Raw genomic sequence first — 24,588 nt, forward strand, 5'->3', positions numbered from 1 at the left:
AAGAGAAAATTATCATAGACAACTTATTTTTAACATTAAATATTATAAAAGAAAGCATGATTTGTGTGACTATACAGGTGTTTAAAAAACCCACTGGTTAAATTTATTACAAAAGAAAATTTGTTAATATTTACACTTAAGATCAGAGGCTGATATTATAGAAGATATCATAAATATTGCTATATTCACCAGATTCCTTATTCCAGGCTTGTGAGTGGAGATAAACAGATGACAATGAGATACATATATCAAGGCAGAGCTAAGCAGTTACCAAAGACTGAGAAATAGTGTTACCAAACTAATCAGCTTAAATGTCATATAATCAGCCATTCTTCTACATCCTGCTCCAGTTGTGTCTAAAGTGCTGCCATCGTTGATTTGATGAATTGTCTTTACGTCACTGAGGTTCATCTTGTTTGGCATCCCTGCTGAGACAAATAAAGACAATACAGTTGATGCATGCCTTGTCACTACTTGGCAACATGTTATAGCTAGAACAGATTTAAATATCCTCAGCACACAGACTGTCACAGTTTGGTTTCTAGTTCTCATGTTACTGCCACATTCAAAATCCTTTATAACTGAACTTAGAAACATGCACTGTTCTATACGACTATTTATCAGTGAAAGCAGTTCAGAGGTTTTCCAGCTCTGAACAAGGTTGTTCTTGTACAAATATATCTCAATAAACAGTTGCACACTGAAGTGTAGTTTTGCAAGTCCAAGTAGCACCTAAAAGTCCACTGCTCACATCTTTCTTGGATTTGGAGAAAAAGGGAAATAATTTAATATTAAATTTCTTGTGTCTGAGTCCCAATATTATTCCAAAATATTGTATACTTGATGGAAGGTATTCAGAAAGATGTAGTAGTTAATTATATAAAACATCTCTTTTGGCACAATTTAAATAGACTTTACAACATTGTAAGGCAAAACTGCAAAGCTAATTTTAAACAGGAACTCTTTCGTTGCGTTCCTAGATGAATTTTTTTACTTTTTTTTTGGCCTGGATAAATATTTCTCCACCTCAAAAAAGTACTTTATATGGAACAAGGATGTAATCACCCATTATGATTCCCTTGGCCGGTTAAACATCGGAAACAGAAGGTCTTGGAGACACACTGAAATGTGGTAGTGTTGTCAGATGCATATATCAGTTATGCATACTTCTAGACTAGCTGTCTTATCCTATATAATAACTTGTGGCATGCCACTATCAATCAAAATTAACAAGTCTAAATTCAGTGTTATTACATACAACAAATATTGACATTGTAATTACACTGAGACTGGAAAAGGCTTCATATAAAGCAAAGTCAATATTTATGTAATTAGGTCAATACATATATAATTCAGAAGGTAAACTCTACTGCTGGAACAGCAGCATCAGAAAGAAGCTCAGCTCTACTGAGCTGACATATTGATTTTACAGTCTGAGCTTCTGCATTAGTATTCATTGTTTAGGTGCTTCTTTCCTCTCTATATCATTAGGAAAGATGAACAAACTAATGAAAGTTTTTTAAATTTTTATTATTCAAAGGGACTATGATGAAGTATAAATATTTTAGTCATGGTGTTATCTTTGTTAAGCTGGTTTAACAGAAGCTGCAGAGGATAGTAATTTCTCAAAAGAACAATTTTTCTTGGTGCTTGTGTTAAAAGTACTCTTTTCTCTAAAAGATGTTTGAAAGATGCTCTTTGTGAACTTGTGTTCTATGTACTCAAATATCCTTACTGCAGCTTTAAAAAAATGCATTAGGGGAAGAGTCAACTAAAGTCAAACATGTCTGAAAAAGCCTGCTACATGTTGTCTGAAAAATCAAAGTCTTCTTTGCTGCTGTACTGAGCAGAATATACTGCTACTTTGTGTGGATTTATCAATCCAATTCTCTTGCCTGAAATTTGTGAAAATTAGCTCTGTAAGTACAATGCAAGTGGGTGCACCAGAAGGGAGAGTGACAATAGATGTAACGAAGGAGGGAATACAACTTTTCCTCATAATGCACATTTGGTAACCTGTATAGAACAAGGGCAGTCACTGAATACATTCATTGAATGTATGTTGCGTGGATCATCAATGACAAGGTATATCAAGGTGGTTTTTTCCAGGAAGTTTTGTAAGTAGAACAACAGCACAAAACCAAGTTTGCGTAATTTGTCCAGAGTTTTAGTGAGGTTTGATCATATTTCAAAAGACTAAATTCAACAGACAGTGGAAAATTCAACTCTCACTTACACAACTAAATAGTTCACTTAGTGCTGTAGATATAACAAAGCACATTTTTTCCCAGTGTATTTACAGATATGTTATCACAGTTGTGAAAGCTAGGTCCTTATCCAGGACATAATTTATAAAAGCTAATTATCATAAAAATTAAATATAGTTTCTAGGTCTTGCAGTTGAAGAAATAACCAGTTGTTAGAGTATGTGTTCTGAATATGAAGGAAATGGGATTAGATATTAATTACAGACTGCAGAGTCAGGTTTAATTTGTAGTGAAAATTTAATTTACAGTATTACGGAAAACAGAGATTTCTTTTGATGGGAAAATTTTTTTTGTTTTCTTTCCAGCCTCAAATGAAAACTGCAGACTTTGAAAGTTGCCATGAAAACAGAAAAGAGTGTTTTTAAAAAATGTTGAAACGTACCAATATATTTTTATTTGATCAATTTAGAATGTCAAAAACCTTTTAACATAATCTCTGATGTTATATGAATACACTGTTAGGATTGTTGTGTAAACACACAGCAAAACTTTATCCTATTCAGCCCCATATGTCTATGCTACAATTTTGATTTTATTGAAATAAGAAATTCAAAATATATAAAGAGATATAATCTTATAAAAAGAATCACTGAAAAGAAAAATAATAGCCTATTTGACTAGAACTGTGTCTTTTACTCCAGAATACTATGTTGTTGGGGGTTTTTAGGTAGTTCTAATAACTATCAATTTAATTCTCACACATAGGCTATATTTCTATTTCAATAAGTAGATTCTGTGGTCCATTATGCATCAGGATTTAAACATATATGCCACTTTTCATCAATCACAGTCAGTGATGAAAGTGATCCCTTCCTCTTAATGAATTTAACTTCCATAGTTCACAGCATACTCGCAATGAGAACTATTTGTAACAGAACAGATCAAAACCAGAGCAAACCTGTTTGTTTTTAGTCTCCTCAGATGCCTGAAGATTGAATTACATAATAGAAAAGGCATTAAGTTTTCCCTACTATTTCAAATTACCTCTGGTAAATGTCTAGTTTAGTATCAAAATCATACCGGAATTAATATTTCAACTGGAAAATGGTAACATTCAGAAGTCTCAGCTGAGATTCAGAGTGGTATTTTTCTGAAGAAACGTTATAACTTCAGCAGAGCATAAGATAAAAGACTTGAGAGTTAAAATCCAAATATAATATTAGCATAAGCCTATATTTAGCAAAGCTGACAAATATCACATACCTGTCCCCAACATCAGCTCTGAAACTCACTAAGTGGCTGCAGTTTAAAGTATTGACCTGCTCTGGTTTAGAAAAAAAAAGTCAGTAAAAAAATGTCAGCAAATGTTGTGGTAAATATTACAGCATCTCATTATACTGTAACAGTTGCAGATTATTTCTAATGCTTTTTAACTTCTTCTGAAGATATTTAAAGCTTGTGAGAGGTAGTGGTACTGGCAGTCTTGAGAGATGACCCATTGTGTTCTCCAGAATAACTACAGCAACAATACAATTTCCTTCCAATATTCAGCAAGAACCTTTAACTTTTGTTTGAAAAGTCAAAGGTAAAGTCATGGGATATTTTCATTTGACATGGGGCATATCTATTGAGATTGTCAAAATATTACAAATATGGGCTATGACTTTGGAGTAGTAAATGCTTGCCTATCAAGGGCCATGCTGGGACTTCATAATTTTAAAGGTTTTAAATGAAACATCTTCTGACAATGGCCCGGTTTGAAATCCTACCAGCAAGTTTGTGTGAGAGTGTCTAACCGCTTTGCTGTTATCTTTTGTCTGCTGAGTAACATGTAACAGAACTCTCACGGATTTTCAAGGCAAACAAAAGGTGCCAAATATGCTGCTGCAGATATTCTGCTGTTCAAAAACACAGAAAAAGAGTTAGAGAGGAGGAAAAACTGGATTTCTTTCAGTGCAATATTCTTATGCTCTGGAAGATTCAAAATACAGAATTTCCCACAAGCGTCAAATATGAGGAAAAAAATTGGGAAGGATGGGATAGTGTTTCAAATAGGAAAAAATGTGGAATGTTGCTTTTATAGGACAGCACCGTGATACTGGAGGCAAAATTCTTCTTAGAAGAAAAAATGATTATTTAATTCCTATATAATTGTAATTTCAGGATCTTTTAACACATGAGCCATGAAGAAAAACACTGATAACTACTTAAAGTTCTATCCCAAAATTTTTAAGAAAGGTCATGAGGAAGCTCTATGAGAGGTTAAAAAACGCATAAATCTCAGATGAATAGGCCAGTCCTCTGATTTGACATGGACAAATTTTTAAATATGAAGTTGAAAATGTAATTTAGAATAATGAGATACCTGGAAAAAGGTGACCTGTAGGTATGTTTGTCATGAATTTATAGATGTCAATAAAGACCAATAGTATTTTGGGGAAGTAGAAAAAATAATGTGGATGAAGCTGATAAACTAAACTGAAGAAGTTGTAGGGAAAGGCAAAAAGAAGAATAGCATAATGATTAAGTAGAATGAAGGGCAGTGATGTCAGAGCAATGGGCTCAGGAATTTGCAGCAAACAAGGATTAGGACAATCTTAACGTGTCAAGTAAACATCAACACTAATTAATATAAGTGTGTTTTTGTAGTATGAAGGAATTTGGTTTCTGATAAATAATAATAAATAATAATAACAACAACAACAACAACAACAACAACAACTTTATGTAGTTTAACTTAAAAATGCATTAATTTATTTTAACAACAAGACAAGGGAGAAAAATAACTATTTGCTGTGCATTTTCATTCCATAAATTAAAAAAACCACATTAGTTCACAATTTTTTTTTAAATTTTATTTTTCAATCATTTGCCATTTGGAACTTTAAAGCTTCTAATGGATATCTCCTCCCTTTATTTTGTAAAGGTTTTATTCCTAACTATAGGATATCATGAAAATATTACAAAACATAATCATAATAACTAAATCACACAGCTGTGCTTAAGTACCTCAGAAATACTTTAGTCATAACTAGTGATTCCTGTGAAAACTTTCATTTCCTACTTTATATATATATAATTTTATATGTGTGTGTGTATATATATATATATATATATATATATATATATATATATTCATCTACTGAAGAGCAGCCATATGTGAGAAAAAAAATACTGAATATATGTCAGATCATTCCCCAGCTGGCATATTTAAGCCATTATTCTTCAAAACATCACAAAATACTTCTGAGTATCAAGTGCTTAGAAACAATGGACTATCTGTACTATTATTCAAAGACTCTTCCATGTGAAGTTTGTGTGATGTTGGCCATGAAGTCTTAATGAGGAGGGGAAAAGATGTGTGAGAACTCTGTTATGCAGGATACCTGGCAAAGGATGAATTTCTGGAGGCTGTTTTCATGTTTTTATGACTGCATCCATACTTAGAAAACCTAAGGGATGTCCCTAAAAGGAAAGCATATGCTATATTATGCTTGAACATATGCCCTTCTTATAGTAAACATATAGCAGTGCATGTATACACCCTCTTCAGGAAATCTGTGTTTTTATGATGCAATGCAACTTTCCCCCTCTCCGTTACATAGTTCAAGTGAAACAGAAAAGAGCAGCATCGTTGGAATGGATGCCTGGAAAGGTTCTTTCCAACCTCAACAATTCTCTGATTCTGTGATTCTATGAGTATTAAGTGTTTCACAATTCAGGACTAGCATTTTTCCAGTGAAATTTTTGGGATCTTTAAGCTTTAATTTTAAAAGAAAGTAAATTTTGTAACATTGCACATATGTTTGCTATATCTGAGTTATAGATCAGTTTACTCAGCTGAATTTCTTAGTACTTCAAACTTGTCTTTCAATGAAGCTCCACTTGCTCCAAGGTTCATGATACAAGAACAGAAGACACAACCTTATTCATTTAGAAGTCTTTTACACTATGCAAGCTACTGCTACATAAAGATACATATAACTGGTACTCTGTCAATGCCCTAACAATGAAATAAATGAATTAGCCCAGAAAACAGCCTTCACTGATAATAAAATTGCATGATGTAAAATAATTTTTACTCCTCTCATCTTGTGTCTTTCTCTTAGGCCTAAAATCTTAACTTGTGGGCAGTCTCTTGTGTCAATTCCAATAGCTTGCCAGTAAAGGTAAGGCGCATAAGAAAAGAAGGTTCAAACCAAAAATAAATAGATTTTGCCAAAATAGTAATGTCTTTGTTTCACTATTTGAGTCTGCCTGTGACTGTTGCCTGATGTTTTTGAGTGGGAGAAACAATAAATATAGGGAAAAATTAAAATAATCAGTCCATTGGGATCCTTTACTTCTGGCATGCAGTGATTAATTTGTGCCTTTGAGCACAGGAATATTGATTATCTTTATAAAGTAGAGTGAATAATTCTCACAATTCTCATAAATTCATCTACAGCCACTTTGCCTTATGCAAGAAGAAACCAAAACAAAAGTGATGAAACGCCAAAATTAAAAAAAAATGTAGCAAGCTAAAAATATGCTTATGCCTTCTCAGTTGTATGAGATCATTTTTAAATATGAAGGCAAGAGTCCTTAAAATACATCCATTAACAACAATTCAGTAAACTTTTTTAAAAATCAAAAATGAGTTCATGTTTTGGCAGAGCAAAATTTCATCCACTTTGTTATAGTGGTTATTTGTTTTTGTTTGTGTCAGAAATTTAGGCTTAAGTGTGAGCATTACCCCAAATGCAGCACAAAGTAACATGATGTTGATGCTGAAGTGGTGAGCTTCAGAAGGATAATAAGAGATGATACATAAGGTGCAATTAATTCCATTTAGTTTTTCATATCTATAGAGCCTACATTTACACCTTGGGTTCATTTGGTTAAACATAGACACCTACAGACATTTTAATTGTAGGGAAGAGAGGTATCACACTTGGCATACAGCTGTTTATCCAAAAGCAGCCTGATGCTTGTAAAACCCTTTAAGGATATCTCGGACATCTTAGAGCATCTCCAGTGGCTTTTGACTCTTCCTTGCATCAAAGCTAGTTACAACATTTCCTATTAAAAAGAATGAAGAGAAACAAGTAAATGCAGAGGAAGGAAACAGAATGCTCCGATGTAGGTATTTACTCTGAATTTGGACAGATAAATCCTACAGTTAATCACTTAACAAGTTCAACAAGAAGTGACCAGTGAATTATTTTCCAAGATATTCCCTACCATCATGCTTTATATCTTTGATGGAAAACTCTAACTGAATGCCAAATCATGCAACCCTTACAAATGCATTACATTGTAGAAATTCTGGGTAGGAAACACAAAAATAAAATAAAATTCAATTTAAAAAGTGCAGTATTGATGGAGTTCATATTTGCTTCACCTGTAGTAGAATATTTTCACTTTTACACCTTAGCCCCTGCCTTTAATCAATTTAGGTTTTAGCATCTGGTGTTGAAGTGCAGGATGAAGGGCTGCATACTGCCATAAAAAATAGTCAATGTCTGATGTGTGCAAACATTTCTGAGAAGCCAGTGCTTCATGAAACTGTTTCCTGCTAAAGTACAGAAAACATCATTGGAATTATATTTACATAGATAAATATACATTCCAGAAGTAGATCCTTCAGGCAAAGCAGTGTTGAGTGGCTTATGTCTACTGTGTTCAGGGACAGTGGTACCTAGAAGAAACTGCTGAGCAGATCTCCGCTACATGGTACATGCCCTGCATGTCTTTTAAGGCTCACACAGTGATCTCCCTGGCTCAGAGAGCCAGTTATCATTTTGATTGTTTGTTTTTAGTTCAAAGTGCATGAAAAAAACATGAGAGCTGTGCTACAACTCACCAGGTGGTGTTTTTATAACATGAAACTGAAGGAACACATTACAGGCTCTCAGTTATGATACCCAGGCATGGGAAAGTGTTTTGAAAATAAAAAGTCTGCTGTTGAGGGACTCTGTAGGGCAGAGAAACCCAAGCCTTCAGCCGTCTGGTTTGTGTTGCCTTTTGGAAGAAGTCTTTGGAATGAATTATCCATGGAACTTGAAGTTTATTTTGGAGTGACAGACATAGTTTTCCTTAATGCTCAGCCGTTGAGTGAACAAACTGTTCATGCAATATGGGTAACAGGAACTGAAACCAGAAGACAACTCACAAGCTAAGTTACTTGACAATGCAGACATAGCCAGTGAAATCACTTAGATTTGGAGGGTTGCTTAGTATCATAGGAAGATTCTGCACTACGATATAAATCCTAGCAGCAAATTCTTAATGTCCCCATAAGTCTCACCTCTGAAATTGGTCAGTCATTTCTTTCAGTGAAATGCAATCATGTGGGTTTTCATGGCTATTCCTAAAAAAGTAGCCCATGAAATCCTAAGAATAGTAACCTGAGTATGAGTACCAAAAGACTGAACCTGAGCTATACACCACAAGGTGATGTGGAACACAGAGATAATACTTTAGGACCTAAACTAATTTCAAATTTATGTTTAGCTTGCCTCCACAAATGTTTGGGATTCTTGTGTCCATATGTGAAGTGTGATGACAACTAAACCACCATTAGATTTCTTTATCTCTCAGGGTAACTTTTTTGTGCTTTATCCACTGTGTTCTTAAGAGAAAGAATTTTCACCAGTTTTACTATGAAAACCATGTCACTGTACATGTACACAGTGCACTACGTTACATGTACACATATCACTGCAGCAGGATGAAAGTAAGAGGTATTTGAAACACAGTACATTGAACTGACAGTTTTTGCTCTGGGTCTATGCACTAGATATAGACACTGTTATGAAGAAATTTTCTGTGATGTGTACTTATTTGGAGGAAATAATTTGAAGTATAATTCTCTTTTTTTACTCCATATATTCTAACAATTGTAATAATACACAAGTCAACACAAATAGCAATTATAACTGCACAGAGAATATCAAGATGAAAGGAATCTCACCTACAAACAAAGGAATAGTATTACTGTTATTGTTAGAAAGCAATTAAGAAACCAGCCTAATGGCATTAGCTAAGAGAATTGTGCGTGGCTAACCATATATTAGAAAATGAATCCAACAAATGTTTAACTGCATGTATTTCATGAAATCTGTATACACAAGAAATAGAGTGTAACCAATAATCTTAACATAAGTCTGGCAAGTAATTTTAACTACAAGAGCAGCAGACATGAAGTCTCTAGTCCAGTATATGAAAGTTTTCTTTCAAAGTTGTCAGTGGCATTTGTTTCACATTATACTTTAATGAACTCAGTATTTTCATTGAGAAAACAAAGCTTTTATGAGTAAATGTAACACAAACAAATGGTGTCACAAACCAAAACATTTATATTTGTTTCGCATTCTTAAGAGTCAGAAAGAGATAACATTGTTTGTTGAAATAGCTAATATGTACTTTTTTACTGTGCATCAGTTTTAGCATATATAGGATACATGCTAAAACTGTATTGCTATAATAGCAAGTATTAGGTGTCTAAAAGACTTAGTTTTATTTTCCATACAATGCCTATGATAACTATGTCTGAGATGTCCGAGGTAAAGAGAACCACAATAACCTTCATTAGGTCTATTCCTATTGCTTTCTTGGGCAATAGCTTCTAAATTCATGTTCATTATAAGACATGTTCATTATAACTTCAAAACCCTAGGGTGTTCAAATCAGCATTGCCAATACTGCCTGTTTTAAATGAAGAAATCCATCTTTCCAATTCTTTTCGCTATTGCAGGAGTTTTAACCTTTGCCATTAACCTATGCAAAAGCTTTGTAATCAATACAAAATTAAAATAATGTAAAGTCCCATAAATCAGACTCTGTAAAAGTAAGCAAATTCTTCATCCTCTGAATTTTCATCTGATCAGTACTAGTTTCCTTCCCAGGAGTCACATGTCCAGATGTCCTATATAAATTACTGTCCTTTGAAACAGTTTACTCATGATTTTTTTTATATTCTTATTTTTCATTTTGCTGTAGGAGAGTTATAATCAACAATTCTGGTTTTCACAAGACTACGATCTAGAAGAGGGAGATGAATTTGAACTGAAACTCCTGAAAGTAATGGATGATCTTGGGTTGAGGAAGGATGTTATCAATTAGATCTATTAAAAAGATGAAATGTTTTTCAATTTTTTTTAATCATTCAGATTCCCCAGATTTATGGCTCAATTTCACTGTAGCAATTCATCATTCTACTGTTTGTCTGGATGATGTTTTTAAAATGAAAGTTTAAAAAAAAAAGTTACTCTTTCTTGGAAAATAAATCTGAACTAAATCAATTTCCATTGTTAAGATGAAATAACTTTGGTAATTTCTTTCACATCAGTCCACCTAGAAATTCCAGTCATTCCACTCTCTGTTAAAAGAAACATAACGTGTAGATTAGTTTAGTGCCCCCAAATATTGGTACATTAAGTACTTCTCCTGAATTTTTGTAGTAGAGAAAATTTAATGACATATTTCTACTATTTAAGATGATTTGAGACGGAACTGCTTAAAGCCATTCCCTTATCATGTCTGTCAGGCTGTGGCTATTAAACTCACCTGTTCCCATGCAGTGGCATATATGATCCCCACTGTGAACTCTTCACAGAGATGAGAGATTAGATCTGTGATTTTTCTTGATGATGTAGTTTTACTGCAGCTTGAACTTGCTTTTAGAACTACTTTAAAATGGGATCTGATAAGTGTTGGCAAGAGGAAGAAGGATCATACTGTTATAATCTGGAAATGTACTTAAACTGGCAGCTAATCATAACATCATAAAGCACCCAGAAACAGACTGAAAAAAAATGTATAATCTGCTGTTGATATTTGACCCAATCCCACATCAAAGACTGGATTACTGACAAAAGAAGGAAGTGTGAAGCTGTAAAGAAAGTAGATGTCCTTGACTCAATTCCTTCACTATAAACAAAAGCACAGCTTTTCTCCTTATGAATAAAAATGGAGTAAAGATATTCTATTCAGTTGCTCCTTTCTCTTCCTTTCTAGGTTTACTTTGGTTTACTTTTGGTTCTGCAAGTTTTAGCTCAGCTATTATGTTGGAAATATATGAAAAGCATATGACTGAAAAGAATCATCTTTTGGATGTTTTAGACATGCATTTTCTAACTAGATTATGAGGTTTTAAACCCCACAATTCTTCATAGAAGTTTTTCCTCTCTGATTTTCATTTCAGAAACACTTCTTTCTGGCAAAGTATTTCAGTTTATTCAGTCTAGATGAATATTAGTGATAAATTCTGTGGTGCTTACTGATGAATATTGATCTACATCCCTCAGTGTGTTTAGTGTTATGAAATGCCATAGCAAGTCTTGTGTTTCAGTGCATCCCAAAAGTAGAAGATCTTCAATCTGAAGTCACTAAACCTAAACAGTTAAATATCACAATAAGTACCTTCTTTAAGTTAAGAGATAACTGTTGGGCAATTAAAAGATTCAACCTGATATCTGTAGCAGTTTTACCTTTCCCTAGGAAAGCTGGCCTTGCAGAATTCATATCACTATGCAGATTTCACGCAAATATGCAGGTCCAATTCAGCAACACATGAAGAGTGTTGCTTCTGTTTGGCTCCCAAGCATCTGTCCCTAAATAGAAAGAAACTGCTTACCCCTCCATGCTCCCACAACCTATCAAGGCTGACCATTGACTTGATTTGCTCTGGTTGACTGACTGGGGGAAAACAGTTTCCAACCAAAGTAAGATATCAGTCTGTGGTCTTGCAACAAGGTGAGTAATGTAGTAACAGGTCTAAAGACAACACATGGGAAAGAGGAAAAGAAATAGTGAGGAGAAAAAGATTATTTCTTTGTTTTCCAGATAGGTAGCATGGCCATGTGGGATGCCAAAATAAAAAGAAAACCTGTATGGTTTCGAGAGTTTCTTTTTAAAAAATATGTTAGCTGTGCCTCCTCCATGCTTCTGACTGAAGGGGAAGGCCCGTTTATGCTACCTTTATTAATTAACTTAAACATAAACAAAGAATCTGAACTGCTATTTCTGGTTAATTTGATAATTTAGATATATTTTCAAACAGATTTTTAGTCACAACACAGGTCTTCAAAGAGAAAAGGAATAGGGATGAGAAACTGCTGAACTTTTACAGTTTAGGTTTTTAGCCTGGAGATATTGATCCAAGAATGAAAGAATTGAGTAAATAATGGATGAGGGTTGAAAAGCAAAGAGAAGAGAAGGGATAAAGGTGACCTCTATTTAATGTAATTCTGTGTGGACCTGTAAGTTAAAGACACTATAAGTTTGTTCTTTTTTTATGAGTTTTGTTAAATATAATTATTTTTAATTTTTTTAGTGCTTTGGAGGCACTAATTCTGGCTTTAAATTTCCTTCCAGTGGGACACGGTATGTTGAGCTCTACCACTGTCAGTGAAGAGGCAAGTCAAAAAGGTACAAGTGCTAATTTTCCATGCATCTTCCAAAAAATGTCAGCTGAATAAAAAGACCACCACAGGTTTGTTTTTCAGTCTGACACCCAGGAGTTTTGATTTTATAGAGAGATTAGAAGTCATGGCATAAGTTTGAATGATTTTTCATGGTGGTAAAAGAAAAACCTTGTTCAAATTATACCTATTTCTTATGCCTGAAGCAGTCCTGAAGCATTATCTTCTTAGGACAATTGGCTCTTACTTTGTTGAGGGACTCCAAATGGAATCTCTGAAGGAAATTAGCATTTGTGTAAGGTGAGGAATTAGAGTGTCTGGCTCCTAAAGAGAAAAAAAGAGTTCACTATTTAGTGAAAAAACCCTACATATTAGGAAAAAGTGAGTTAATTACCTAGATCTCCTCTTACACACTCAACGTTAAAATAATTTCTTGTATACTTTAAAGCATTTGATTTTAGAAAGTTAGATTCAGCTAAATCAGGTTTGTTTTATGTTACCACTGATACATATATTTTCAAAGGCTTATGGAAAAATTTGCCACAGCTTAAGGTAAGGGAGCAACAAAGACATTAAGAAAAGTAGACCACTGAGTTAGTACCATCAAAATCTGCCACCAGTGTAAGAAGAGCAAGATTGAATTTACACAACCTAGAAATCTGGCATGAAAAGACAGAAGTAATTACAAAACTAAAGCCATAGAATTGGAGTAGAATGAATGAATGAATGCATTCAAAAGCTGTTATAAGTTAAACAACAAAGGAAATTCTCCAAAAATAGTTCAGCAGAATAAGCAGATGAATTAAATGGCTGAAAATGCAGACTAGGTTTTTAGTAACTCAAAAAAACTAGAAGTCTGGGAATGTAATTTAAGTGGTAATCATGAAATCTTTTGCTGTGTGCTGTGCCTTCCTCCTATGTGCCCCCCTCCCCTTTTTTTTTTCATTCAGGCTCATGGATGAGTTGCATCATGGCATGCATCTCCTCCACACAGGAGGAATTCCAGGACATGTTCTGCACACTCCAGTCATATTCCAACAGTATCCGCAGTCAGAAATTAGCCAGTCAGGTAATTAGGGAGGAACAGAGGTTCTCAATGTATTTAATAGGGAGAAAAGTGTCAAATTCCACCTTTCCAGATACCAAATCAAAATTACATCTCCTCACTTGGCCAAGAAAGCTATCAGTAAAAATGCTGATTTTGGAAACAGTTACAGAAGGGTGAAAAGGGGGATGAATTCTTCCAGGGGTTGCTGCTGTATCTATCTGGGCACTGAGGGCGACTCTAGTACAGTCCATGATTTTGCTAGTGAGGTGTAGCCCTTAGCACCTGAGAAGTCTGGGGTTGGTGACAGAAGCAGTTTCTGTTGATTGCTCAGTGATACCCAGGCAAGTTGAGTACTGAGTTATATATACATAGTGAACAAAATTGCTAGGTGTTACTGAAAGCAGAGAGATATCTTGCTGTTTAAACCTTTTATTGTGACAGTGATCAACTTGCCAGATGTAAACTATTTTGAGTGGCTTTCTCTGCATATGGACTGTGAAAGCATAAATAAAAGAAATTTTCTTCATGCAGGTGGTCTGATTTATAAATAGGCAGTGAATAACTGATATATTTTTACACCTTATATTAGTCAAAATCCTAAGGAGGTATGATTAGGCATTGTTACAAAATTGTGAGTTTAAGGACTGATTTAATTCTAAATATTAAAAAACTCATTCTTTTACTTCTATATTTAGTGAATTGCAAGGTTGGTATTCTTTCAAATCCATCAGTAAAACCGATTTTGTTCCTTTTAATCTGGGACATGGAAAATTCAAGAATAAAGTATTATAGATGCATTGTATTTTGACTGCATGGTATTTAAAACTGCCTTTTGTTTTACACTTGAATTGCAATACCCAAAATAGCATGTTAGGGACAGTTAGTCAGTCTTATTCAGATTTTTGTCTGACATGAAAAGAAGTTGTAAACAGGAAAAAGAAGAGACACAGACTTAAAAAACAGTCCATTCCCTAACATATTTTTAGATGACACATCTGAACTGTGTATGGATATCTTGGTACAGTGAAGTTCAGTGGCCTGCATTATGCACAAAATCAGAATAAATGCTCAAAATAGAATCTTTTAGGCTGTAGACTTGATAGTCTATGTGCAGATTTAAATCCTCTTGAAGTGGAATTAATACTTATTAGCCAGATTTCTACATTATCTCTCCAACCAGCAACTCTCTAATTATACTGAATCAGATATAAGTGCTGACAAACAGGATATCCTGACATGATGAACTTGTCTTTAGCAGACTTCTGAATGTGATTTTTAATTCTTGGAGTATTTTATAATAATTTTCTTTTTGAAAATTGAAAGTAATTCAGTCATTTTAAATATTTAATATTCCCCATAAATTTCTTACATTTACTCAGTTTGCTATTTTTTTGAACTTTTAAAATTTGCAAGTGACAATAATTTTTTTCAAAGCTATGCAAAATTAAAACTAATTTAAAATATTTCTTATCATGAGACACTATGTATGTCAGAAGAACTTTTGTGCAAAAATGAATTTATCAGTTCAGAAGAGGTAAATTTCTGAAAACAGGACTAATCTAGCTGAATGCTGGCACTTAACTGAACTACACTCAGCACTGTCATAGACACATGCCCAAGCAAGCCTAGGTACTAGAAATTCTGTACCTTGTCTCCTCCCCATGCTTTGTATTCAGGTAACATTTTTCAAACTGTTCCTCTGTGCAAATACTTTTTCTGGGAAGATATTGTACCTCTGGGAGTGTATGTGATTTCTGCAGATTCTTTATTGGTGACAAGAACCTGAGAATCAGATGATAAAATAGAAGCCTTCCTCCATGCCTATTGTGTAACTGTTCTACACCTTTCTGTCTATTTCTAAAGGAGTATGTCAAAATAGTTCATGATCTAAATGTTCAATAACAGTATTAAAACTACAGCAAGGCTGTGCTCAGCATTGTTGCCCTGTGGGCTGATTATGAAAAAAAAAAGTACAGCTATCCAAATCTGCATCTCCTAAACCACTTTTTCAGCTCGTATAACAGAAGGTATGTCATTGTTGTTGATGTTAATATCTTTTCCAGTATACTGTTGTCCCAACGTTACTGTGATTTATAATCTAGCCCAGGTTTTCTGAAATATTTGGCTCAAATTAAAGTGCAACTAGAGGTGACCATTTGGCTTAAGAGGATTCATCATGCTAAATATGTAATTAATTATTTCAGAGTTTCCGGGCATGTTTCCAGATATTTTGAAGGAGAAAGAAACAATCATGTTCCTTATTTTATACAAATATATATATATATATATATGTAAAATCAAAGTAAATATTAAAGATGCTATAAATTGAAAGGTGCAAGATTAGCATGAACAAGTTTGCTCATGTTCATATCATTTGGTTTAGTTATGGCTACTCTTTACAGCACTGTCCCCACAGAGAAACAGTACAGGTATTTAGGGACATCCTGCCTCTAACAGTTTTGCATGACACTCAAGAGACTAAAAACCCAGAAGTCCCAGCCCAGTGGTCACTCTGCTTCCACGGAAAGTCAAAGAAAGTAAAATATGTGCCAATAAGCCTACCATAAAATTGATTACATCCACATTTGAGTATACCAATGATGGCAAGACTGGATTTACAAGGTCAGTGATATACTGACTGCCTCTGAGCATTAAGTGTGAAAATGCTAAAGTTTTAGGCAAGCTTGCTCTTAGGAGAAATATCTGATTTCTCTGAGGTGAGTTACACTGACATTCCATCCTTGAGAATAACTGTAAATTTTTCATGTGGCAGAAATACAGTAAATTTACATTTTATTTCTTAATGCACACATTTAGTTAATGATATATCAGTAGCAGATATATTTTTATGTCAAGATATATACTTTCAATATCTACTTTTCCAAAGCTATTGAAACCCTGATGCTGACATTTAAAAGCCTTGATTATGGTGCCCTTTCTGTGCACAGTACAGATTTAAATGCATCTGTATTTATTGATATGACTTTCCTATAAGTTCTGTAAACAAAGAAAAAAGAGAAATACATAACATTTTCACCATAAAACAAGTTAGAAGGCAACACCTAAGTATTGTTGTTATGAAATATTTAACTGCAAAAAATTTCGTTATTTTGATTCTATCCATAGAAATAGTCACTCTTCACTTTAATGTTGTGCTGCAAAACATTATAAGATCTATTCTGAATTATATAGACATAACAATATGCCTGCAATGTTGTTATAGGTCACAGGTTGAGACATCTTTGTATGCATGTTGCTGTATTTCACTGTTACAGAAGTAATGTTCTGAGACGGTTCTTTAACAGACTCCAAAAACAGCTACTAAGAGGAATAGTTCAATTAAAAAATACATGTAGGTTATCAGAAAATATAGTGAGATACTAATTTTTCTTGAAATATTTTTTTGTTTAGAAATAATTTTTGGTAAACCAGAGTAACATCAAATTTAACCGCTTTCATTGTGAACTCACTGTAATTAAGAAATATCATCATTACAGAATCACAGAATCATTTAGATTGAAATAGACCTCTGAGATTGTCAAGTCCAACCTACAACCTAACCCTACTATGTCAACTAGACCATGCCAGTAAGCGCCAGGTCCAGTCTTTCCTTAAACACCTCCAGGGACAGTGATTCCACCATCTCCCTGGGCAGCCCATTCCAACATCTAGTCATTATTTCTGTGAAGAAATTCTTCCTATGTCCAACCTAAACCTCTCTTGGTGCAGACTAAGACTATGTCCTGTAGTCTGGTTGCCTGGGAGTAAAGGCTGCCCCCCACCATGCTCCAGCCTCCTTTCAAATATCTGTAGAGAGTGAGAAGGTCACCCTTGAGCCTTCTCTTCTCCAAGCTAAACAGCTCCAGCTTGTTCATCTGCTCCTCATAGGACATATGCTCCATACCACCATTGTTGCTTTTCTCCAGACCTACTCCAGCACTTCAATGTCCTTCCTGAACTGAGGGGCTCAGAACTGGATATTGAGTGGAAATCTCATTGCAGTCTACAATTTCCTCATGAGAGGAAAAGGAGGGGCAGGCACTGGTCTCTTCTCTGTGGTGATCTGTGAGGACATGAGGGAATGCCCTGAAGTTGCGTCAGGAGAGGTTTAGGTTGGATATTAGGAAAAAGTTCTTCACCTAGAGAGTGGCTGGCTACTGAAACAGGCTCCCCAGGGAAGTGGTCACAGAACCAAGCTTGAAAGAGTTCAAGTGTTTGAATGGTACTGTCAGGGATATGCTGTGAGTCTTGGGGATGGCCCTGTGCAGGACCAGGAGGTGGACACAATGATCCTGGTGGGTCCCTTCCAACTCAGCATATTCTGTGGTTATGTGTCACCTCTCCAGTGCTGAGTGCAGGGGAAGAACCAGCTTCCTAGTCCTGCTGGCCACACTATTTTTGATACAGACCAGGATGCCACTGACCTTCTTGGCCACTTGGCACACTGTTCGCTCATGCTCAGCTGGCTGTTGACCAGCACCCACAGGTCCTTTTTTGCTGGGCTGCTTTCTAGCCACTCTACCCCCAGCCTGTAGCTCTACATGGGGTTATTGTGACTGAAGTGAAAGATTCAGCCCTTGGTCTTGTTGAATATCATGCTGTTGGTCTTGGCCCATTGATCCCTTTCTACCTTCAAGCAGACCGGCAGTCTTGACCCAACTTGGTGTCATCTGGAAATTGTCTAATGGTGGACTCAATTCCCTCATCCGGATCATCAATAAAGATATTAAACAGAACTTGGCCCAACACTGATCCCTCAGGGACATCACCAGTGACTGGCTGCCAACTGGATACAGCACATTCACCACCAGTCTCTGGTCCCTGCCATCCAGTCAGCTCTTAAACCAAGCAGGGAGTGCATCTGTCGCAGCCATGGGCTAGCAGCTTTTCTGGGAGTATGCCATGGGAGACAATGTCAAAGGCTTTGCTGAAGCCCAGGTAGACAACATCCACAGCCTTCCCCTCATCCACCAAGCAGGTCATCTGATCATAAAAGGAGGTCAAGTTGGTCAGGCAGGACCTGCCCCTCCTAAACCCATGCTGATCACTTGGTTGTCCTGTATGTACCATGTGATCATACCCAAGATAACTTGTTCCATAACTTTGCTGGGCACCTACTTCCTTCTGGGTTACAGGGGATCTATTCTTCTCATCCTTGTCTGGAAGGCCAGTTGTCCTGAGGATAATCAGTCTTACTGTTAAGGATATAATGTAACATCACTCTTCGTTGTATTAAATCCAAGTCATTTAAATCTATTAGGGATAAAGAATTTCTCATGTTACCTCATGAAACCTGAACTGAATTCTCCTTTCCAGACCAAATTTGAAGACAAATATTAGTGATAAAAACTTTATAGAAGAAGTATTTTAGTGTTATTTGTATAAACTTTTTTTTAAATTACCACTTCACCTACAAAATGAGTTTCAAGACATAAACCTAGAAGAAACATGAGACTTGAAGACCTGTTCAGCTTTCTCAACAACCAGACTTGTTGTGAAGCTACCAAAACACAGTTTAATGAAACAGAAAACTCATTTTTTCAAGAAATATTTCTTTTTTTATTTTTTCCTGTGTGAAATCTATTTCATAGTTCCCTGACAAAATTTATTTTTGTTTTGCACAGCAATGACTAGTTGATGTGCAAGAATTATTAACAGCTGTCATTTGTTTGTTTATTTATTTATTTACAGACTCTGATTGCTTTTGGTTTTGCACTGAAATCTAAACAAGAAAATTTCCTGACTACGATATTTGTGTTAGATGTAAAGAAAAGCTGAAAGGTTATTTTAATAAAACTTTTATTAAATGCAACATTTATGTAAGTATTTATGGATGGGCACTATTGAAAAATAGTATATTAGAAAGAACTCTTGCCCTGAATATGTTCTGTTCAATTCCAGTACCAAGCTGACTTCTCTCCAAGACTGGAATTCTTTTGGGGTCTTTTAAAAAATGTAAAGTGTAGTAAACCCAGTAACACTTGAAGGTTTTCAGAATCCACTTAAATATTCAGAGAATAATTGTTTCAAATATGTTTAGATTTTATCAAGTCTACTTTAATAATATCTAGCTCAAGACAGTATTTTGTCTCTCTCTTACTAATGATATCCAAACCACTAAAGTATCCCAAAGGGAGAAGAGCTGGAAGAATGCAAGACTGTCATGAACCACTTATTACTGGGCAGACTGCTTCATATCCATGTGTTCAGCACATCTATTTCCATTTGTTTCTGGCAAGAAGTAATCTGAAATGAAGTATTCACATAGAGGAAGAAACAAGAATAATATTCAATGATTTCAAAGTACGCAATAAACCAATTTATTCAACAGTACAACCAGAGATGTTTTCAACTGAATGTAATTATGTCAGAGCATCTGGAGGAAAATTCTAGGGGCAAGAGAGATTTCTAATATTTAATCCAGGTAATTGTGTAAATCTATGTATAACGTGCCTTCTGGGAGTACACAAATACATTAGTCAAATTATATACCTATCTGAAAAAGCAATATATTTGGGTAAAGGTTTTTTGCATTTGTTTCAATACTAAATGAAAGTGGATATAGAATGTCCTTCAACTGGAATACAAATGTAATATATTTTAAACTTACAAAACTGCTACCTTTTTGGTTGGTTTGGGGCTGGAATTGTAGTTGGTTGTTATTTTGTTTGTGGGTTTTGTTTGTTTCAAGCACTTACAGATGTAAACTCATAAGCTACCTGTGAGCTTGATGCAATCAGACTAGGCTGCTGGGAGCTGGGTAGCCAGTAAGAGCATGAACATCTCCAGTGCTGCCTCCCATCTGTGCCAGGATTATAATGAGGTTAGGAGTCCATACACACTACAAAAATTGTATAAATGAGGGAGACGGCTGTACAGCCAACAAGTTTACAAATTCAGACCTTCAAAATATCCCAGATGAGGGGATCAATTTTGCCTAGAGCTCCTGGGCATTGAGGGTACCTTCACAATCGATAATAAAGGTAGTTTGAATGGTAAAGTTGCCTTGGAGCCTTGGCTACAGTCCTTTGTTTTTAAAGCAATTTCTGAATAAAATGAAGGCATTGCAGTCTAAGGTGGACAAATTTCCAAAAGAAGGTCTTGTAACACAGCAAAAGTAAAAAATTGAAGATTTATGATATTCATCTACAAAGAATCTCATCCCTGTGTGTATAATTCCTAGCCTCCCATGTTCAGAGGTCTCTTCCATGACACATGTGATTCCTGCATTTCCAGCACAGCATATGCAATCCAGTACCTATGAATTTAGTGGATAATTTTGGTACGGGCTAAACATGTTTTAGGTACTGTTCAAATAATTTACCTATACTAATCTCCAAATTATACTGACCACCAATGTTCCTGATTACTGTTGATTTTACTGGTCACCAAAGAATCCAGATGAGAAAACAGATTCTTGAAGCATTTCTTCTCAGTGCATGAGAGATTTTTTTGTTGTCTCTCAGACTTGAAGAGGCAATGTAGAAAGATCACAATGGCCAGCAATAAGAAGAAATTACATGTCAGCATATGCACAAGTAAAGTAATGTACCTAGATAAAAAGGAAAACCTCATTCAAGTGAATACATGCTTGTGAGCATATGTGGGGCTAAATAAAGTGAATTTACTGCTCAGATAATGGGAAATAATTGACAAATGGAGCTAGCTTTGTTGAAAATACTTTAGATGAATAGAGGCTTCAGAAATTACTTTCAGCTTTTGCTATCAGTGTGGCTGTTCTCACACCCCAATGCCAAAGAGTAGGATGTACTTTTCTGCCAGACCTCTTTAGCTGCGGGAGTTTTCAGATCTTGAAATTTCCAACAAAGAAATTAGACTTAGTGCTTTTAAGCAACTGTCTTAGTGATTCATTTGAACCTGGACATAATACATGTTTTAGATGTATACATGCTTCTATATCTGCTCCAGCTATAATAAGTTTCCCTGCAATTCATTGCTAGGTGTTTTTTGGTTGCTTTGGGGATTTTTTATTCTTTTTCCTAGTACATCTGCTTGTACACTCACTCTCTGCCATTTTGTGAATGAGTATTCTCATTTCAAAAGCAGTACCTTAGTTTTTCCAATCAGCCTATTGCACTTAGAAGGGATGATAATGGAGCTGATGGGACATGGATTATAAACGGAGCTCAGAACAGAACCAAAGAGAATATGGATTTCCATGTTCCTCATGTGCTTTTGCAATAGAGGTCTTGATGCATAGACCAGCAAGCTACAGTGGGAGGCCTTTCGCATACTACCATAGGAAATTCCTTGCATGTAGAGCCATGCAGCATGGAAGAAACTAGAGTAAGGGATGAATTCCCTTGGGGAATGAACAAGTCTCCAATGCCTTTCTGATGTTATGTGCATCCCAAACTTGGAACCACTTGTCTGGAAAAATAGCAACAGCATTTATCTCCTGAATGGAAATATGTATGTGATTCATTTCTGTGTATACAGATGTGAAGGGCTATTTCAGGCACTGTCAGGTATCCTGTTTAGCTACTGATTGTAAGTCTAGAAGAACAGTTACTTCCTCTGAGACCTGTATTGTAGCTATCAGCCTCCTATCCTGGATATGTTTGTATACCTTAGAAGATGTTATATACCTGTCAATATAGAAGAATCCCAGTCTGTTGTCTTCCAGTTCTGGTGTCAATGAAAATTAGTTTCAGTTGGCATCTTTACACTTCATGGTCTATCTCTGCTTACCAATGTTTAAGGGTATCAAAGATATTCCGCTCTTTAACACAATCAGGTTTTAATTGAGCTTGCTCTTTACCTGTGAACAAATCAATTTTATCAAATGACAACTTGAAAAAAAGAGATGCCTCATCCAGATGAATATCCAAAGGAACATTTATCAGAAACTAAATGTTTCTAAATTTATTTCAAGTCTATCAGATCCAGATCTGTCGAGTAGAATGTGCAGTTCTGTTGATGTCTGACTGCTGATGTCCTTGGCTTTTATAAATGGGATGACGATGGATGCTGATGTACACTTGCAAAATCATGAGAGAAAAATAATACACTGGTTGTCTGAAAGTGTTAAGGTTGGCTCCTATTTTTCTTCATTTCTAGATTGTGTCATAATTTGAAGATATTCACTTGTATTTATATGGAAATGTGTACAACAAAGCCCTTCTCTTTCATCTCTTTTTAGCTCATATATTTCTCATTCTTGGATTGCAATGTATGTGTATATTATGTTTCTATGTCTATAGTTTATAATCCATTGCTATAAATCACATATTACACCATTACAGTTTGGACAAAGCATTGATATGAGTTAAAAACTTGGATTTTGTTGCATCTTCCTAAGTGGTGTATGATGATGACAAAATGAAAAATGACATTCTGATGTATATATGTTACTGAAACACAGATTTTATCCCAATATCCATAACATGTTAATTTTTTTTTCCTAGACAACTGTATATTGTGTCTAGTTATCACAGAAGTACATGAGGACATGAGGCACAATAATCAGGCACTGGTCATTCTGCCTGTAATTGAAATTTATCCCACTCAAAATTTCTGGAAAAAAATGAAATATTTGAAACTAGTCCTTTCCTTTTATTTTTAATCAAAATAAACTGACATTAAACAGAATTGACACTGTTTCTATCCAAATCAATTCCAAGAACTGTTGAGACCTGTATTTTCATCATAATTACCTTCAGTCAATGTGACTTTCAGCAGCAGAGAACTGAATAATGGATGCTAATGCATCAGTCCATCTCTACAACTCCTACAGCCCATTAATGCTACATTCATCCCCTTCTAGAGGTTGTACCTTTCAGAACATAAAAAGAACATTTCTTTTGCAAGTCCTTTCAATCTCCTTGTTTTCATGAGTATGTGTCTAGTGTTATACAATCCTATCTCATGAAAGTTCAGAACATATGTTGTAATGACAAGACTGTGCTCTTTAATCTACAATTCATTACACATTCTCTGATAGTTTTATTATCCTTTTGAATTTTATACCTGCACAAGAAACATGTTTCTTCTTTTTTATTTATTTTTAAGTACTTTGTGATACATATATTACAGTAACTGATTTACTTCCTGCTCTCTCCCTCTATACTCCATGTCAAAATATTGTGTGCATCATGAACAGTGGATAGTAGGATTATTAGAAGCAAAGTGAGCATCTGAAGGTCTTGTTTTATTTCTGCTCCAATTACTTGACATACAGGTCAAACCTGTGTTTATAGTATTTTCTTCAATATTTCCTGTAAATTTAATCTCTGCAGGGGGTAAAAGTAGTTTCATTTTCCACTGCCTTGCACACTATTTTTCTCTAGAATCATGTTGATTTAAAGCATAAATGACATTTCAAGTTTATCAGAATGCTTTTATTGAGATATCAAATTTCACATATTCATTAAAACTGAGTAAAAGTGTTTTTCTTGAATACATATCAAATAAGAGTGTGTATCCTGAGAAATTCCTGAATAGAAATATATGTTTTGGATGGAACTTAATATTTGCTTCTATCAGATATTCACTGGTGTTAGCAATATCTTCTGTAATTAAGGTTTTCTGAACCTTTTATTAATAGTGACAAGCATCATTCTTAAAAAAATTGGGTCATTCATACTCATAAATCTCTGTGGAATGGAGCCTAATTCATTTATTTACTTTTAAATGTTCAGACATAATAATTTAAATATATGTGAAAGAGAAACCAATAAAAAAATATGTTACTTCCCAAACATTTGCATCCTTTGCATTTACATCTTCTCTCATGGGATCATCAGTCCAGTTTGTTATGGTGGGGTTCCACTGGCTGAAAAAATGCACTTCTAGTGATTTGCGATGTCTTTTTTTCTCCACTGCAAATCTGTAACTATGCCCAGTTAGATAGCTTTGAGTACACTTACTTATAAAGTTGATTTTGTTGCTTAACATTTCTAAAGAA

The 24,588-nt window shown here is 35.0% G+C and overlaps 1 protein-coding gene across 1 annotated transcript in view; it reads right to left on the reverse strand.

The window, feature by feature from the left end:
* Positions 1–267: 267 nt before the first annotated feature.
* GPC5 (glypican 5) overlaps positions 268–24,588 on the reverse strand; it is a 623,049-nt gene continuing 598,728 nt past the window's right edge. The window contains 1 exon segment of the mRNA XM_071570483.1: positions 268–428. Coding sequence (XP_071426584.1) covers positions 268–428 — 161 coding nt within the window.

This window comes from Pithys albifrons, chromosome 1, assembly GCF_047495875.1.
Source record: "Pithys albifrons albifrons isolate INPA30051 chromosome 1, PitAlb_v1, whole genome shotgun sequence".
In the NCBI taxonomy this organism is placed as follows: domain Eukaryota; kingdom Metazoa; phylum Chordata; class Aves; order Passeriformes; family Thamnophilidae; genus Pithys; species Pithys albifrons.